The sequence below is a fragment of the Coregonus lavaretus genome (assembly GCF_964263955.1).
Source record: "Coregonus lavaretus genome assembly, contig: HAP1_SCAFFOLD_2685, whole genome shotgun sequence".
Lineage (NCBI taxonomy): Eukaryota > Metazoa > Chordata > Actinopteri > Salmoniformes > Salmonidae > Coregonus > Coregonus lavaretus.
Genome location: NW_028161198.1, coordinates 16,812 through 37,111, shown reverse-complemented (window position 1 = coordinate 37,111; position 20,300 = coordinate 16,812). Strand labels below are relative to the sequence as shown.

Here is a 20,300-nt window from a genome sequence, read left to right as displayed (position 1 = left end):
ATTAACGTACTTTGGTGCGAAAAGTGCAAATCAATCCCAGAACAATAGCAAAGGACCTTGTGAAGATGCTGGAGGAAACAGGTACAAAAGTATCTATAGCCACAGTAAAACGAGTCCTATATCGACATAACCTGAAAGGCCGCTCAGCAAGGAAGAAGTCACTGCTCCAAAACCGCCATAAAAAAGCCAGACTACGGTTTGCAACTGCACATGGGAACAAAGACTGTCCTCTGAGAACTGTTTTGCCATAATGACCATCGTTATGTTTGGAGGAAAAAGGGGGTGGCATGCAGAAGAAGAACACCATCCCAACCGTGAAGCACAGGTGTGGCAGCATCATGCTGTGGGGGTGCTTTGCTGCAGAAGGGACTGGTGCACTGTACAAAATAGATGGCATCATGAGGAAGGAAAATTATGTGGATATATTGAAGCAACATCTGAAGACATCAGTCAGGAAGTTAAAGCTTGGTCGCAAATGGGTCTTCCAAATGGACAATGACCCCAAGCATACTTCCAAAGTTGTGGCAAAATGGCTTAAGGACAACAAAGTCAAGGTATTGGAGTGGCCATCACAAAGCCCTGACCTCAATCCTATAGAACATTTGTGGGCAGAACTGAAAAAGTGTGTGCAAGCAAGGAGGCCTACAAACCTGACTCAGTTACACCAGCTCTGTCAGGAGGAATGGGCCAAAATTCACCCAACTTATTGTGGGAAGCTTGTGGAAGCTGAAATAAATCATTCTCTCTACTATTATTCTGACATTTCACATTCTTAAAATAAAGTGGTGATCCTAACTGACCTAAGACAGGGAATGTTTACTAGGATTACATGTCAGGAATTGTGAAAAACTGAGTTTAAATGTATTTGGGTAAGGTGTATGTAAACTTCTGACTTCAACTGTATATAGGGAATAGGGTGTCATTTGGGATGCAACCCAGGCAGGAAGATGTCTCAATTGACACTCACTGGACCTGCTGACACTCAGAAGGATGTTTGGGTCTACACTTCAGAGCTGTATACTGTTCCAGTCACACACATTAATATTGTAAATCACCTTTTTTGTTTTGCATGAGTACATGCATTTACATGCATAACAAAAAAGGTGATTTACAATATTAAAGGGCCCCACATCATTCTTACAGGCCACCCATACTGAAAGTTGCTTTGGATAAAGGTGTCTGCTAAACAGCATATATTATTATTATATGCCATGGAGGGCTGCACTGTACTGTTCATAGACAATCATTCTACAGTGTGTTCATGTGCCTGCCCTGTGGACAATTATTATTATATTACCTTTATTTAACTAGGCAAGTCAATTAAGAACAAATTCTTATTTACAATGACGGCCTACACCGGCCAAACCCGGACGACGCTGCCCTATGGGACTCCCAATCACGGCCGGTTATGATACAGCCTGGAATCGAACCAGGGAGTCTGTACTGACGCCTCAAGCACTGAGATGTAGTGCCTTAGACCGCTGCGCCACTCGGGAGCCCATATGATGTGATGATGGGAAAATGCTATCAGTAAGTGTAAATGTGTTGACGAATCAAAGAGCCAGAGCCTAGTATTATCCTCAATGACTTATTTATGTACTTTAACGCCTGCCTGCATAGGCTTCCTTTAATTACACCCTCTTGTTTTCCACGTGTTCTGCCAATAAACTGAACTGGCCCTTTTATTTAGTTTCACTTAGTTAGTTAGGGCTGATGTCAGAGACAGATATATTTCCAGTCCCTCTCTACTTTTTGTCTAGCTGACGAGGCAATGTTGATGTCTCGCATTAGTGCTGTCCATCACCTCAAGTCTGTTAAGAGGTGTTAGGATGTCAGGCTTCAGCCCTTCTGACAGGCTTCCTGCTTGTGCTTTTCTGATCTGTAAAAAGGGGTGATGGCGAAGGCAGAAAGATGGGAGAGGCTGAGCAATCAGACACTGACTGCAAAAACATACCGAGGACAGAGGGTAAACTCTGAACAAAAACACCATTCCACCACCACAGCCATTGAGACACAGTAAGTACAGGGATGATGACTGGAGTCCACTGACCATATAACAACACACCCTCTTTAAAGTGCAGCAAACCTCAGGAGGTCAGGGCGAGGGGAAACTTAAGCAGGAGTTGGAATTCAACGGTCCTTTCCCACTGCTCCGTGTCTCTCTGAGGGGGAGGCGAACCCAACACACAGACAGAGGGATAGAGTTTCCCACTTGGCAGCCCCTAAGAGACTCAAGATCACTTACCAGGGTCACAACGTGCATCCTCAAAAATCCCTCCGCTCTCTCCCCACCTACAGTATATGAGACCCCTCTCCCCTAATACCGCAGACTCATCCATCAATAGCGGGTGGGGCCAGGGCCAGAACCTGTGCTCTGCTCGTTCTCTGAGGACCTCGAAAAGCCGAAGTGTTGACACAATGGCCCTTTTCTCCCTGGCCAAGCTATGGAACCACCCTTTGCGGTTCTGTTCAACTGGCTGTCAAATACTGTCCTTTTTTATTATTACTACTACAGCTATTATCATTTCTGCGGTTTCTCTTGTTGAGAAATGAAATAAATAATAAATAATAGGGATGCAGAAAGAAAAAAATGTCCCATCGAGAAGTGAGCTGGGAAAAGTCGTGTAGGAAAGAAAAGGAACTGCGGATTGTGAACACCGCCGGTCCACTAAAACAAGCCTTTGACCCATGAAACATAACTCTATATGTAGAAACCAATAAAAAATATCACAGGGCACTTTATAGACGGATCGCTGGTTAAGCAATATCTGTTAAAGTCATGGAGCCAGAGGGGAACCTTCCAAATGGTTACCAGGGGACAGACTGGACATTTGTTCTCACACTATTGAACAAGGACAGCGATCATCGAAAACCACTGACTGCACCGGTGGAAAAAAGAACACCCGGCAATTAGTGCAAAGAACAGCAAGAAAGAGAGAGCTTTTCCCCAGAAGCGACATAGCCACAGCAGCAGTATCCAACCAAGACAGGTCGTGACCTGCACACCAGACACTCAGGAGAGGCTTGTAACTCAAGGACTACTGCACTGCAGTGCCACCGCAGCAGCCCAAAGCTCAAATACTGCTATCTATTATCCCTCTCTGCCTCCCAGCTTCAGACACAATAGTGTTCAGGCTCAAGGCTAAGGCCTTTAAAGTGCACTGGAACACAGTAAAAGAAACACAAACAAGGCCATTTGGAGACTTCCATTTCTCAAGAGCTTCCAATAATACAATCATGTTCTGTGCATCTCTGACAATAACAGCACAGGGACAATCCACTCTAAATAGAAATAAAAGAGGACAGGGTATAATGAATGGAAAAATAGGACTAAACATGCTCCCTGGAGAACGGTTCTGTTTGTCTCAATGTTCAGATCCCATCAGTAACCCCTCTAATGTAGTCCTTTAGATTCATCTGGAACTAAACACACTGTGCCTTTATGGGCCATTCTACACTAACACTTGTTCCTCTTATAGCACTTCATTAACACTGCCAACTAAATGGAGCAATTTAGGAAATTGTTATTACTACCTGTATTACACAACAGGTTGTAAAACTAATAGGATACAATCATACCCCTGGACTGGTATAGTAGGATTAAGTATTTTGTTTATGTAAATTATTTAATTGCAAATGTTTTGCAGGATGAAACTTTCCACCTTTGGCTACAATATTGGCTACTATCCCAAATGGGTAAACTTGCAATGTAACGTAATGCAGCATGTTGATCATTTATTTTAGTCATTTAGCAGACGCTCTTATCCAGAGCGACTTACAGGAGCAATTAGGGTTGAGTGCCTTGCTCAAGGGCACATTTACTTCATTTAGCAGACGCTCTTATCCAGAGCGACTCACCAATTGGTGCGTTCACCCTATAGCCAGTGGGATAACCACTTTAAGGGGTTATCCCACATGACATGTGGAAAGTGGCCCTCAGCTAATGAAGAAGAAACACATTATATAGTCCCCCAATTCTTACAATACATGCTGGGGTTTTATAGGCGTAGTCAGTCTAAGTGTTTGGGCTGGTGAAAGGAAGGCTTGTTGTACGGTACGAGCCCAGACTCCGAAGCCCCTTGAAGGGAGAAGGAAGCCCCATGGTCTTGATGCTGCTTGCCGTATTGATACGGCGCCACTGGTTGCTAGGGGGCCAGGGCCTAAACATGGAGCTACCAGGCAATTAAAGCAGCATTCCTTCCTCATAGATAATAGGCCATTACATTTTTTTACAGGAGTATAAAAATGTCTGAGTATGGAAAAGGTGGAGAGGGAGCCATGACTGGGCCGAGGTGCAGATGGGCCGGGGAGCGACAGGGCGTCCAGGGGGTCCACGTCGTGGCACAGCGCCGTCCCGATGGCAAGCGGATGCCCCCAAAAACAGACGGCAGAGCCAGCACACTGAGCCAAGCGCTACTGTTAGGGCCCTTCTGCCAACCGTTGGTTCCCTTCAACTCCCGAAGGCCTAGTAGAAGCAGCAACATTCCCTCACTGGGAAGAGAGACAGGGCATAAATGGTCCCAGCCAGGGAAAGTGGCAGTTGATTGTGGAATGATATTTTCCTATAGGATCCATCTGCATGTCTGTGGTTAGGATGACAGGCACCTGAGCTACCAACAAACCTAATGACATGTACATTTATATTCTATAGCTGTGTTTCCAAAACAATCCTTGCATAGTTTCCTAATGATCCTAACTATATTATAGCTAAGTGGTTTAAATACTTTTGGTGTAAGAGATTAGACCTGATTTATTATGTGACTCTGCTTCTCTACCTGTGGGTGCATTCATTCTTTCTTGTTGCTGTTGTTGATGTTGTTGTTATTGTTGTTGTGGTTGCTGTTATCATTGTTGCTGTTGATGGTGTGTATGTCTTTGTGTTATTTATTGTATACAGTATGTGCATTTCTGTGTGTGTGTGTGTGTGTGTGTGTGTGTGTGTGTGTGTGTGTGTGTGTGTGTGTGTGCGCGCCCGCAAGTTTGCGTGCATGTGTGTCCATCTACAGTATATATCTGTCTATTCTGCAGCACCTGCTGTGGGACATGCCCCTCTCCCCTCACTCCTCTTCTAATCACTTCAAGGTCACCTCTCCTCTCCCAGCGGACCAAGCTATCCATGATCCCCCTCCCCCGACAGAGAAGAACACAGAACAACATAGAGATGCGCAACACACCAGAAGGATAGCATGCACAAACAAAGGACACTACCCACTCTCTGTAATAAAAATATATACGTTATTTCAAAGCCACATTCTTCTTGAAATCAAAGGTAGACCAGCTGAAAGCAGTCGCCTGTCTGAGAGGAGAGGGAGACAGGATTCAGGCTGGACCTCTGGGTAAAGCAATGACAGCAAAGCGTTAGTGGAAAAATCCCACTGGCACTAAGACAGTCCACTGCGGCATGCTAGCACAGCTAGCTTAGAGATGGCCTTCAACAAACCCGCACTATGAAAAGGGATGTCTGCCACAAAAGAAGTATGGAGGATTCAGCAGTAGGGCAGCCAAAATTTGCTAGAGCCCAAGCCACTGATGTACAGCAGGTATATATTTGTTCAAGCGTGGGGAGCCATGGGGCCTATGAAAGCCCAGTCTAGACAAAGAGGGGATAGCAACTGAAGGTAATTTAGAGACAGAGACAGAGAGAAGGAGAGCGAGAGGAAGAGAGAGAGGGGGAGGAGGAGAGAGCACGAGGGGGAGAAAGAGGGAGAGTGGGAGAGAGAGAGAGAGAGAGAGAGAGAGAGAGAGAGAGAGAGAGAGAGAGAGAGAGAGAGAGAGAGAGAGAGGGGAGAGAAAGAGTGAGAGAGAGAGAGAGAGAGAGAGAGAGAGAGAGAGAGAGAGAGAGAGAGAGAGAGAGAGAGAGAGAGAGAGAGAGAGAGAGAGAGAGAGAGAGAGAGAGAGAGAGAGAGAGAGAGAGAGAGAGAGAGAGAGAGAGAGAGAGAGAGAGAGAGAGAGAGTGAGAGAGAGAGAAAAAATGAAAACGAGTGAGAGAGGATGAAAGGGAGAGAATTGCAGAGAAAGAGCAAGAGAGAAAAATAATGAAAGAGGAAGGGAGAGAAAATGACAAAGGATGGAGGAGAGGTGGAGCGTCCTGAACGGTAGGACTCCTAGAGAAACAGTCTTTGATGCTGGACTAATGGTGAGACTTAATATGTAGCCATGGGAGTGCGGGACGTTCCAGTCACTCCATTTCCCCAGAATAGGAAAAGAGCCTAGTTATACGGTCGGGCTGCAGAGCAATGGAGCAACCACTCCTGCACTTGTAAAAACAGCTCTGCGGCCAGCATACAGCCAGACAGGCAAGCAGACATGCTGAGACACAGCTCCAGGAACGGGAATCGAAGGGACACTACAAGCACTTCACAGTAGGGACATCAGGCATGAGAAAGAGAGGCTTCTCTTTTCACACGACTGCCTATAACCAGCCATGGCATCATATAATGGGAAACACTTAAGAATAAAAATAATGTATCAATGCCTTTAGAAAAGAAGCAGAAATAGAAAAGAAGCCCAATAACAGTATTATAAAGTTATGTGTGCAGTGTATAAAACAAGCACCTGATACTCTCCACCATGTGTAATGGATTTCATAAAATCAAATAAAATCACATTTTATTTGTCACATGCGCCGAATACAACAGGTGTAGACCTTATAGTGAAATGCTTACTTGCAAGCCCTTAACCAACAATGCAGTTTTAAGAAAGAATACATAAAAAAATCACTCAAAAAAATACAATATAAAATAATCAGAAATAAAAGTAACAAATAATTAAAGAGCAGCAGTAAAAATAACAATAGCGAGGCTATATACAGGGGGTACCGGTACCGAGTCAATGTGCGGGGGCACCGGTTAGTCGAGGTAATTGAGGGAATATGTACATAGAGTTATTAAAGTGACATCACATTTATTGCAAGATTCTATGGACTACTGCAGTTATGGCTGGACATTATGTCCTGAAGTACACATGGCGTGTTCTGCATCCAAATGCTATAATAGAATGTGTCTCAAAAACTGGGCCTAAAGCTAAAGTCAATTTAAAACTCTTGTGTGCGTTCGTGTCTGTGTGTGCCTGCATTCATGCGTGGGTGTGTGTGTGCGCATGCATCTGTGTGTGTATGCGTGCGCGAGTGTGTGTATGATAGACGAGACGAGAGACAGCAAGTCTCATTGCAAAAGGGGCAACAACCCCCCTGGGAAGCTAATGAAAGCTCCAACCACAGGAAGAGGTTTTCAATGACAAAATAAACATTTCCAGGAATGGCAAGGATACTCATGTTCTACAGTTAAGGAAAGAGATGATTAGAAATTCATTGGTTGTCCCCATGGTCAGGTAGTTGACTAGAAATGGCTGGATGTGAATTTAGTGGTAAACGTCCGACACACTTCAAGACTATAGCACATTGACTGGTATTATTAATGTGTACCAAACTGCTCTCAAGGCCCTCTCCAAGTGATCGCTGTAAACCTGATATACCGAGACTACATTGAGTTCAGTGAGCAAGTGCGTGTGGGTGTCACAACAATTTATACTTCTATATTTAAACCAAACCATCAGGCACTGTGTCGCGCTTTGCCAAGGCCTGGTGCCATGAAGCATCTGTCATCAGTTTGATTGTGTGATTGGTATTATTCTAACACTCATTAAAAGTTGTATCTCAGTTCTCGTCTCTAATGAGTTCCCACAGAACACCTGCTCTAAGAGATTATCATTTTCAGTGTAGGTATAGAATAATAATTAGGTGGGTGCTTATATTTGTCTTATTTCACACATGTACAAGGGTATATTATACAGATGTCTGAATTGGAAATGTGTTTTTTGCATATCCCAACTCTCCCTGAGACAACCTCAGGGACACCCCACTGAGGGTGTCTCTTTTAGTTACTGGCCCAACGCTCTAACCACTAGGCTACCTGCTGCCCACAATTACCCCTGCTTAAGGCATATACACGTGTATACGTAAATACTTCTTTTCTATACAATGTCATGTTACTTTTCTGTGTAATGAATGTTGAAAAATCAGCAGTTTGCCAGATAAATAAGTGGACAGGCTTAAACTGAATATATGAACTTATATAATAGCCCATTAGTGTACACCATACGTACTGCCATACCAGATATATTTTTTTTTACTGAAACTGAAATGATACAGTAGATGTCTGAATTGACTGAGCAGCACGGAATTCCTAAGGGAGGCATTCCAATCTGCTGGACTCAATCTCACGCCCATACTGTATGTGTGTAGCAGGGACCCTGTTATTATTATTATTATTATTATTATTATTATTATTTATCTCCCCAACACATGGAAAAAGGAAACAATAAATAAAACGCAAAGAAGTAGAACCCTCGCTGACCTGAATGGCATTCCTATCAACCTGTAAGCACCTTGGCTGTTCTTTCAAATACTTTATATCTTGACTGGGAAGACATTTTGGGGAAGAATAAATGAACTGTTACATTCTGCCCAGCGAAACGATGGGAGCCTTCATTTGGAGGGAGAGTTTTTCATTCCTTTTTTGGAGGGGGCAGCAGGTCCTATAAGAGGCAGGCTAGTAGCAGACGCCCTTTCATTGGCTGTGAAGGCTGACAGCCCCCTGTTGCCTAATTGGCAAAGCTCTCTACTAACAAGAGCTCTCAGCTAGCAGGGGAATAGCCTGGTAGCGCCCAGCCCCAGACCAAGCCCCAGCCCTAGCCCCACCCCCAGACCAGACCAGCTCAAGCCCCAGACCAGCTGCAACGTTCCCTATCAGCCTCCCCCTCCCCTAACTCACCCGGAGAACACCTGATCCATTGATGAAAGGAATGGAAAGCTGATGTCTTTCTAATGAGGGTGATAAAGCTAAATGCATCCAAGGCCTAGCACGTTTAAGGGGAGGACTGGCCAGGGCCATATTTATGAAGTACTGAGGGTCTCCTGTAAGCAAACTTGGCAAATACACTCGAGAATATATGTTTAATTCCATATTTTCTCTTTGTGACTTTTAGTGTAATCAAAAGAGAACCATCGCGCTCTCCCAGAAGCTTGGCTGGTACGTAAAACCCGCAAATGACTATTAGTGTAGCCTTTGCCACTTAAACATAATATTTGAATAAGCTGAGAATGTTAATGCTGAGGATGAGTCAGGGTTATTGTCCAATAACTCGGCCGACTGGCTTCCTCCTTTTCCCTATTAGCACACACTGTTGTAATAATAGCAATAATAATACGCAGATGCCTGCTGTTGTTCCGAATGTCTTTTCTAGAATAATGAAAAAATGACAGGCAGTGATCTGTTGAGTGAAGTGAGTTTGTAGATGTATGGTAGCTTTAATCTCTCTGTCCAAATGGATCTCATCTGGAAGCAATAAAACCAATATTATTAACATGAAAAATGGAACATCAACGGGGTACTTCATCGAGAGAGAGAGAGAGAGAGGAGGGGGCGAGAGAGAGAGAGAGAGAGAGAGAGAGAGAGAGAGAGAGAGAGAGAGAGAGAGAGAGAGAGAAATGGGCCTGGTTAGGCAGCGGTATCTGCCTGGTCCTGAGGATGTGTCTCTGACAGACAGACAGACAGACAGACAGACAGACAGACAGACAGACAGACAGACAGACAGACAGACAGGCAGGCAGGCAGGCAGGCAGACAGACAGACAGGCAGACAGACAGACAGACAGACAGACAGACAGACAGACAGACAGACAGACAGACAGACAGACAGGCAGGCAGGCAGGCAGGCAGGCACACAGACCCTTCCCTTTGAAGCACACGATCCAGTCATTTGCTACACTCAAATAACACTGTTCTTATGAAACATAAACATGGACAGTTCACTAGGCCAGATTGATCTCATAAACCAGGCTTCCAAGATCCCTGGCTTTCTATTCTGAGGCTACATGAGACTGAAACTAGATCCTGTAGTGACATCACTGGTCACTGTCCCAGACCCCAAGACAATACAGCTCGCTAGCTTGTAGTCCTAAAACCCGGAAATAAGTTACCTCTGGTTTGTTCAGCCATCCCTATGGGAAAAATTCATGGGGAATGAATAGGGTTTTGGAATAAACGCCGAAAATAAGGTCTGAGGTTAACACAGGCTTAAGAGATCTTATACGTTTTGTTCTATGAGATAATATCAGTCAGTTAACATGACCTTTATGAATTATGAAGCCTTTATGTGCTTTTTATCATTACATAAATTCTTCAAAATTCACAAAAGATGACTGATGAAGCTGATGAAGATTATGTCATAGAACAAAACTTATAAGATCTCCTAAGCCTGTGTTTACCACAGAACTTATTTTCGGTGTTTATCCAAAAAACCTATAGAAACGCCATTCATTTAATCTTAGAAAACCTTTTAAAATGGAAGGTCTTGCACAGTGTCATTCAAAACGCCATTCATTTTCCCCATTTTCCCCTTTGTCCAACGAACCATGGCGGAGTTAGTGCCTACAAAAAGACGCCATTATTATTTCTCTCTATTCAAAAGGCTACATGATGTGGACACGAGCGAAAAATTGGAGGGAGAGCAGAGAAGGAAAGAGAAAGCACTTGGGTAACGGCTCACACACCCACACTGCAGACAGAGAGCAGACAGAGAGCAGACAGTGGCTGCAAGTGGATATAATCTGCCTCACTGTGACCTCACCTTCCCTGAGACCTCAAGAGACTGTTGTACTCAAATCATAGAGGCTAGGCTTTTCTGTTTCAGTAGTACTGAAGAATAGAGTAAAATGGCATTTAAGGTTTCTCTTGTGAAAGAGACCTTTGGGCTTCCTTATTCAGGTTGATGAAAGTACAAAACATCTCCATCTCGATGTCAGGGTGATGTCAAATAATATTTGTATTCATGAATTGACATGCTACCCAAACTAAAAGCATGATAATGTACTTATCAGTCAAGTTATTGGGAGCAGTCATTGTTGTTGTTCATCTACAGGTATCTCTGTGATAAGATTGGCTCCACACCTTCCCTTCTCTGACACATCCATCCCAATCACATAAACAAGTGCTGTTCCCGCTCCTGGCTACATATTTAATAGTTTTCTTTTCTCTCAGCCACCCCAAGGCCATTCATACCACTGGCAGTTAAGCTTCAAAAAAGCTGTCAGACTCTGCCAGATCAGATCAGTCTAATTTCAAAAGGACAGAAAATAACAACACACAGCTTTCCTCACAGCTCAGGTGTTTTCTAAGCACTCATACTGTTACCTTTGTTTACCTTTGCTGCAGGGCAGGCCTGTTAGGGCGGATCCTGCTGTCAAAGACCCGGTTTGATTCCCTATCATATCAGATCAGTCATAGAAGACATACCAGCAGGCCTGCAGTATTGCTACAGTATCCATGTATCCAAAATGGCCCCCTATTCCCTAAATAGTGCACTACTTTTGACCACAGGCCTATGGGCCCTGTTCAAAAGTAATCCACTATATAGGGAATAGGGTGCCATTTGAGATGGTAGCCTATAGCCTTTCACTTGTAGTAAAGCTTAAACAAGGCTTAATGAAAATGCACCATCTGAAGTGTAAATGATACTTCCCCTGAATGGGACCATAATGAGGTCATGACCCCAGCAGTTTACTAGGTACCTTCAGGTCAGAGAGCAGGACTAATGAGCTCATATTGGTATCCTTTCCTGCACCATAAATCTGGAGCAGTCCCTTCGCTGGAATGCTTGTGTGTGTGTGTTGTCTGCATGTGTGTGTGTGTGTGTGTGTGTGTGTGTGTGTGTGTGTGTGTGTGTGTGTGTGTGTGTGTGTGTGTGTGTGTGCGTGCGTGCGTGCATGTGCGTGTTGAGGATGCAAGGCTAACCTTTAGGCCTTTGGATGCAGGTATGCTGGTTGTCGCTCAGGAAGAATCCTTCTCTGCAGCGGCACTCGTAGCTGCCCATCATGTTGACACAGATCTGTTGACATCCACCATTCCCCTCCGAACACTCATCCACATCTGCAATGAAACAGGAAGAGAGAACAATCATTACAATCATAGAAAACAAATGGGAATGAGGAGATGGAAATAAACCACTAGGGTCAATTGGAGTAAGGGATCTACTCTGCAGTTACTTTTTGCAACCAGTCAGTTAGATTTTACTGAATGAAACAAGATATGATGATATACTGTAACAGCAACATAACAAAATGCAAGATTGTTGGCATGGAAGCGTTGACACAGGAGAATACAAGAGTTCATAATAATTTCGGAAAAATTACGAGCCAAATAACATTCATATCACCAGAGGAGTGGTTTCAGCAGTGCAGACTGCGGATGTCACAAAATGTGGGGGAGATATGAGACATAGTCAAGAGAAGCAAGAGGGGGTTGTTTAAAGGTGTCTGAAGAGTTGGTGTCTCAGTTCACAGTTATCTTGCGTGGCAGAAGACGGAGCGGAGGGCTCACGGTTTGAAAGCCTCCAACTGTGCAGCACTAAGCCTGAGCAGCACACTCCTCTGGCAACTGTGGTAACCTGATCCACCTGGGGCAGAATACCTGTCGATGACGAGCGTCTGTCAGCCCCTCCACTGAAGGAATGCCACGAGAGGGGGGATCGAGGAGGGAGGAGAAGGAGAGAAAAGAGGGAGAAGAAAGGGAGGGGAAGGTGAGGGAGGGAGGGGAGAGGGAGGGGAGAGGGAGGGAGGGGAGAGGGAGGGGATCCACTTGAATCCTAGTGAAGTGCAGCACACAGCAGCAGTCTGTACAGTGGTATCTCCGGGGGCTTTGCTTTGCCACAGGGCATTGCGCCGTAGACTAATGAGTAGATTCTAACATGGTAGGTGCTGACATAGCATTTAATCCCACTGAGACTTCATTGTGCCTCTTACTCTATGTAAGATATTACTAAAGGTGTTCTGAACTCTCTGTCTGAAGCCAACTGAGACTACACCCAATCAGTGGTAACAGGACAACATCTATTCATTAACAACTTGTTAAAAACGTCAGAGCACACCGGTAACTACATGGGGTTTGGACCATAGAGAAACCAGGTGTAAGCTCTTTTAAATGTACAGCATCAAGCCACCATCTTATGGTGGGGAAAAATACTTAACAGTATCACATTAGGGACCTTTGGGGCCATCCACTAATCTTAGAAAACCTTTTCAAATGGAAGGTCTTGCACAGTGTCATACAATATTCCATACAGTATATTTTTATTTAACCTTTATTTAACCAGGAAGTCCCATTGAGGTCAGAAGATCTCTTTCCCAAGAAAGGACCTGTCTATGGCATTAGATGTTAGTCATGTTACTTGCCAGCCCAGCATTCCCTTTGCGTGACAGTGCCTTGACTCTAGGCCTCCTCCTCCCCTGGAGACCTGTGCTCTGTCCCTGACAACGGACAGCGCTGGAACCCTATCCATCCCCATGCTCGACACATCAATAATCTGCTGTATACACAAGGCTTTTTTTAATAAACTGTCATGCGAAACTAATTTTCTGTCTATTTGTCCAGTCTAAGAAGGCCTCTGGATGAAGTTTCCTTTCTGGGGGAATCTCAGCCTAGCATAGTTAGAAATGAAACTTCACTCTGTCCTCCTCTCTTTCACACACAAACACACACACACCTCAAACTCCTGAGTGATGTCAAAGTGGAACCTAACTAGACAGAAACCTCTGGGGTAGCTAAGTGGGTTAGTGGCGTGTGACCACAAGTCTAGTCCTCTGTTCTCACACTCCATCAGCACCGTTGCCTCCCTCCTCTCAAAACAATGTCATCATGTCACTCAGGCCCACTGGGAAAACCTGAGCACAATCGCCATCCAGGTGACGTGTCTGTCCCTGCAGCCTTGAAAATAGATGCTAAATAAAGTTAGTGTTATAAGGACAGACTGGAAGGTCTAGGAAGGTTAAAGAAGTTGGAGTCATTTCAGAGTGTGCTCCATTTGAGCAGAGCTGCAATCCACCCCAGCCTCAGTGTAGCTGCTTTGGCTTTGACTTGACAGAGTCTTTCTCCACAGTGAGAGAGAGGGAGAGCGGCAGGGGTAACACCTTTCAGCTTAGCTGCAAGGAATCTGCAGCTGCACCTTTACAGATAAACTGTAAAGCCAAACACCAAACGCCCAAATACACACACCAACACAAGTGGGCTCACACACAAGCACGAGCGCACACACATATACACACACAAACACACAAAGAAATGCACTCATGACACATGCAAAAATGCACACCAAATACGCAGTCAGCCTCAAAAAGGAATTATCTTTCCAAACCCCCAGCACATTAATGATGGTTTCATTTCCTGATTCCTTCATCCCTCCAAATAAGGCATCGCCTGTCAGTAGATCTCTCCTGTTTAAATAGCTCCAATAATTGCCTGTGTTTTGTGCTGGGCAAGGCTGGCATTCAAAGCAAATATTTCCAAGCGGAAAGAGATTCTGGCACGGCCAGGAGAAGTGCTCATTTTATTTGGATTTAAAATGTAAAAATAAAAAAATGTGTAGAGGATGGAATAACGTCTTAATGAAGTCAAAAGGGCTGCCTCAGTTTGGAAAAATTAGACATCTCTCCATTCTATCCCTCGATTTGCTGTAAGGAGGAGAGGGGGAAAGGGAAGATTAAGAGATTGGTTGTGTTTGCGGAGGCCATGTCCGCTGGTTTCTTAGATAGCCTTGACTGTATATATAACATTTGGCCTTGTGCTGACCTTTGCAGCCATGTAAACATGGCGGTTGAGTTACAGAAACTCCTCAACCCGTATTTTGGAGACGCGCTCGTCTTTTTTCTAAAAGGGTTCAGTGACTCTATGGCCATTTATTGCTGACCCAGCACCGGAGTTTTGAGGAGAAAAATTGAAAACTATGTGTATCTCCTCCTTAGTGCTGACCAAGATTTGTGTTTCTACAGACCCAACCGGCAGACAGACACAGACAGACAGACAGGAAGGCAGGCAGGGTGGCAGACAGACAGATGTCTTTGTAGTCCAGACCAGAGCAGACATCCCAGAGACATGAGGAGGTGAGACCGAGGCCGGCCATTCACCCTGTTTGTGCTTTTCATTTACAGGGGTTTAAGAAACACACACTCCCTAATAAGGCAGCAATCAGAGCCAGGCTGAAGGCAGCACACAAACAGCATGCTGTGTTGCCTGAGCTGCTCCGGTAGGTGAAGGAGACATTATGAGGATAAACATCCCTTTGGCTTCGCTGAGCATCGGTAGATGGGAGGGAGGAGGGACATAGAGAGCTAGTCCCAAATTAAAACAAGATCCTTTCTCTTTTAAACAGGATTAGAGGATTTCCTCTCCATTGCTGCTGGAGTTCAATGACACAATTCCTTCTCTCCACCCTCTTTACTGAACAGTGACCACGGCGGCAGGTTTGAACCGAGCCGAGACGCTCTGAGAGGAGCACTCAGTGCACACAGACACTGGCCACGTGTAAAGAAACACTCAGCGCTAATCAGGCACGTCAGCAGAAGGATGCACAAGTTGATGTGTTGTCTGAGCCCACGCATGCTCTCTGTCGGTTAGGTGGGTGGGTAAGAAACTGAACTCAGAACAGTGGGAGTGCTACTAGACTAGAGATACTTTGTGTTGCTTAGTCAATGCACTTCCTTAGGTTAAGCCAATGTATAGTGTTGTATGTTCAGGTCACTTTAATCAGGCTGATTTATACCCTGACTAGCGTGACTACAACACACAAAAACAAACAAGGCTTTGCTTAGGCTGCAATTTGATTCTAATTCAGTGGAACAGCTTGTTGTCATACTAACACGATATAAACAAAGCTAATGCTGCTTTGATTGAAACCCAGCCTCAAACGATGCACTCGTCACTCAGGTTACGATTTTTGGTAAATATACACAGAGAGAGCCTGAACTCCCACTGTCTCACATGGTTATCCCATAAATGAAAAATGAGCTTTGGTCATACCAAATGGTATTCCTCTGTTCCTCCAAAAGAAGTCTGGAAGTATTTAAAAAACAAACCCCAGGATGTGTGTTTGGGGTGGACAGGCTGGTGCCAAGAAGACGAGAGGCCCTGACGTCTCCTGCCTGACGGTTGGCTGTCTGCTGGATGCTTACATCCGTAAAGCCCAATCCCAGGCTTGAGTTTCCCCCCTGCCAGTCAACTCAGCTGGAATTGTTAATTTCATGGTGGATGGGGACAAACAATCCTGAGGGAGAGAGAGTGTTGATATCCTCTTCAAGAGCCAGCTAATACACCAAACCCAACTCCTCCTCCTCCTCCCTTACAACTCCTCACTCCACACTCCACCCTCCATCTCCCCTACCTGGACTGTGGAAAGCCTCCATGCCCAAACCTGATCTGGGCGTGTCACAACAACAGCAAATTGATTACACGCTGAGGAGAGGAGAGTATCTGATGAGACGGCTCTGGGTATCTGCATCTGCAATGGAGAGATGTTGGAGGAGAGCGGAGAAGAGGTTTATTACTAAGCGCCTAGAGAGCCTAGACTTTGTGATTTCCCCTGGATCAAACCAGAGGAGTGATAGCCTTTCCTCTGAGCCATGCTAGGAGAGTAGAGGGGTTAACCAGGGCATCATTATCTGGGCTCCCTCTCAAATAGCCAACAGCTTGACCCACATGATGACCATAGGGGAACAGTGAGGGTAAAGTAATCTCCTCATGTCTGTCACGATCGTCGTAGTAGTGAGTAGACCAAGGCGCAGCGTGTGAAACAAACATGACTTTATTTAATTAAAGTATCAAACAAAACACGACTTGTGAAGTCCACGGTTAACAATACCGACACGGAACAAAAACCCACAACACCCAAGGGAAAACATACAGTTTAAATATGGCTCCCAATCAGAGACAACCCACAACAGCTGACACTCGTTGCCTCTGATTGGGAGCCACTCTGGCCAACATAGACATAGAACAACTTAGAATACCCAACATAGAAAATGAACACATAGAATGAACACACCCTGGCTCAACATATAGAGTCCCAGAGCCAGGGTGTGACAGTACCCCCCCCTAAAGGCGCGGACTGCGACCGCGCCTCAACAAAACCCCAAACAGGGGAGGGCTGGGTGGGCATTCCTCCTCGGAGGCGGCTCCGGCTCCGGCCTTGACCACCACCCTTCCATAATTCCCCCGTAGCGCCCCTGGTCCGGTCTGACCCCGCTGGCTGGATCTGGACTGGACATTGACGGAGCGGATTGCTTACGCTCCGTTGTGGAGCAGCTGACCGGTCTTACCAGGCTGACGACTCGTACCCCGGGCTTGGTGCGAGTAGCAGGAACGGGCTGAACCAGGCTGACGACTCGCACCCCTGGCTTGGTGCGAGTGGCAGGAACGGGCTGGACCAGGCTGACGACTCGTACCCCTGGCTTGGTGCGAGTGGCAGGAACGGGCTGGACCAGGCTGACGACGCACACCGTAGGCTTGGTGCGTGGAGCAGGGACAGGCCGGGCTGGGCTGTCGACGCACACCGTAGGCTTGATGCGTGGAGCAGGGACAGGCCGGGCAGGGCTGGCGACGCACACCGTAGGCTTGGTGCGTGGAGCAGGAACAGGCCGGGCTGGGCTGGCGACGCACACCGTAGGTTTGGTGCGTGGAGCAGGGACAGGCCGGGCTGGGCTGTCGACGCACACCGTAGGCTTGGTGCGTGGAGCAGGAACAGGCCGGGCAGGGCTGGCGACGCACACCGTAGGCTTGGTGCGTGGAGCAGGAACAGGCCGGGCTGGGCTGGCGACGCACACCGTAGGCTTGGTGCGTGGAGCAGGAACAGGCCGGGCAGGACTGGCGACGCACACCGTAGGCTTGGTGCGTGGAGCAGGGACAGGCCGGGCTGGGCTGACGACGCACACCGTAGGTTTGGTGCGTGGAGCAGGAACAGGCCGGGCAGGGCTGACGACGCACACCGTAGGCTTGGTGCGTGGAGCAGGGACAGGCCGGACAGGGCTGGCGACGCACACCGTAGGCTTGGTGCGTGGAGCAGGGACAGGCCGGGCTGGGCTGTCGACGCACACCGTAGGCTTGGTGCGTGGAGCAGGGACAGGCCGGACAGGGCTGGCGACGCACACCGTAGGTTTGGTGCGTGGAGCAGGAACAGGCCGGGCTGGGCTGTCGACGCACACCGTAGGCTTGGTGCGTGGAGCGGGAACAGGCCGGGCTGGGCTGTCGACGCGCACCGTAGGTTTGGTGCGAGTGGCAGGAACAGGCCGGGTCGGGCTGGCGACGCGCACCGTAGACTTGGTGCGGGTGGCAGGAACAGGCCGGACCGGGCTGGCGACGCACACCGTAGGCTTGGTGCGTGGAGCAGGGACAGGCCGGACCGTACTGGGAACACACACCACTGGCTTTAAACGGGGATCAGGAACGGGCCGGACCGGACTGGCAATACACCTCAGTACCTCTCGCCGTGCCTCTACGACTTCCTTCCCTCCTCTCGCCAATGGCTCCCGTAACCCGGTGGCCTTCTCTCCTCTTCTCCTATTTCGCCCTGTGGCAGCCTCCTGCTGCCCAGTCGCCCACGCCGTGTGCCCCCCCCTAAAAAATTATTGGGGGTGCCTCTCGTCCGTCCGACGATGGCACTGCTGACGCCGCTGCTCCTCTCCTGCCTGGGTCTCCCCCTTCATAGCCCTCCGGTACCGGACGGCCTCCTCCTCGGTAATCTGCCCCCAACCGAGGAGGACATCCACCAGCGTCACCTCCTGCGTGTGTTCCTGGACACGCTGCTTGGTCGTTGTATGGTGGGTTTTTCTGTCACGATCGTCGTAGTAGTGAGTAGACCAAGGCGCAGCGTGTGAAACAAACATGACTTTATTTAATTAAAGTATCAAACAAAACACGACTTGTGAAGTCCACGGTTAACAATACCGACACGGAACAAAAACCCACAACACCCAAGGGAAAACATACAGTTTAAATATGGCTCCCAATCAGAGACAACCCACAACAGCTGACACTCGTTGCCTCTGATTGGGAGCCACTCTGGCCAACATAGACATAGAACAACTTAGAATACCCAACATAGAAAATGAACACATAGAATGAACACACCCTGGCTCAAAATATAGAGTCCCAGAGCCAGGGTGTGACAATGTCCAAATACTATCTGTCAAGATCTAGTCAAGTGAGGGGTGGTGATGGGGGAGGGGGGTTATCACACTACCATTTAAAGTTTAATAAATGCACTTAAAAGTGTTGCATCAAAGGGTGCGTGCTTCAAAGAGTGAGGATGGAGCGAATCAACGTGAGGCTCTCTGATGATTGCACTTTCCCATCAGCCCCCTGGTCAATAATACATCAGGCTGAATCCTGGCAGTTTGATTAGCCAGCCTTAGAGCAAGATCCCTGGGGATTAGAGGTACAGGCTCAACCAAGCGATCACTCAAAGCTGTCACAATAGAGTGTGGAGAAAACAAAGCTTTTCCACTTAGTCAGAGGGCTGTTGCCATGGGAATGGGATTATCACATAAGAGAATAAGGACATTTCATGCAGCTTTGGTTTGAGGTTGAAATAGAAGAACAGTGAATACTTTGACTATAGTTCATGCTCTTCACTGACAGAAGATGACTGAGGATAATCATATTGTTATTTGAACGTAAAGGCTTTATAAGCAATGGTATTGATATTGTGCCCTCTTGACTAAATACAGCTATGTGAGTCTGAGACCTGAGGTACTGCTCCTACAGAGAGAGAGAGAGTGAGAGAGAGAGAGAGAGAGAGAGAGAGAGAGAGAGAGAGAGAGAGAGAGAGAGAGAGAGAGAGAGAGAGAGAGAGAGAGAGAGAGAGAGAGAGAGAGAGAGCGAGAGAGAGAGAGAGGGTTTTCTGCTGGGGCCAAAGGTTAGTAAAGATGTCATTTGTGGTTTGGTAGCTATAAATCCATCAGGGTGTATTTATACAGATGTTAATGATACAGTTTTTTGCATCACATATCCCTACTTGAGCAATTCCAATGGGCCGTACCAATGATAAGAATGATTTAGGGTCTAGAGGACCTAGAGGACCTTATAAAAGAAAACACATAGCTCATAAATGTGGGGACATTTGTACCTTAGTGGGGAATAATGGACATCATGCATTTGCTTTTGATTGTTATGCGAATGTGTGTGAACAAATTGAATTCAAATCCATTTTTTCCCCTATAGGCAGTGGTGGAAAAAGTATCCAATTGTCATACTTGAGTAAAAGTAAAGATACCTTAATAGAAAATGACTCAAGCAAACGTGAAAGTCACACAGTAAAATACTACTTGAGTAAAAATCTAAAAGTATTTGGTTTTAAATATACTTAAGTATCAAAAGTAAAAGTAAAAGTATAAATCATTTTTAAATCCTTATATTAAGCAAACCAGATGGCACCATTTTCTTGTTTTTTTAATATACTGTATATGAATAGCCAGGGGCA

The 20,300-nt window shown here is 46.3% G+C and overlaps 1 protein-coding gene across 1 annotated transcript in view; it reads right to left on the bottom strand.

Annotated features, from left to right (window-relative positions):
• Nucleotides 1-20,300, bottom strand: part of LOC311121026 (signal peptide, CUB and EGF-like domain-containing protein 3) — a gene marked incomplete at both ends in the record, with an annotated part of 69,486 nt that overhangs the window by 39,117 nt on the left and 10,069 nt on the right. The window contains one exon of the mRNA XM_084195568.1: nt 11,792-11,926. Coding sequence (XP_084051694.1) covers nt 11,792-11,926 — 135 coding nt within the window. The remainder of the gene's footprint in view (nt 1-11,791; nt 11,927-20,300) is intronic.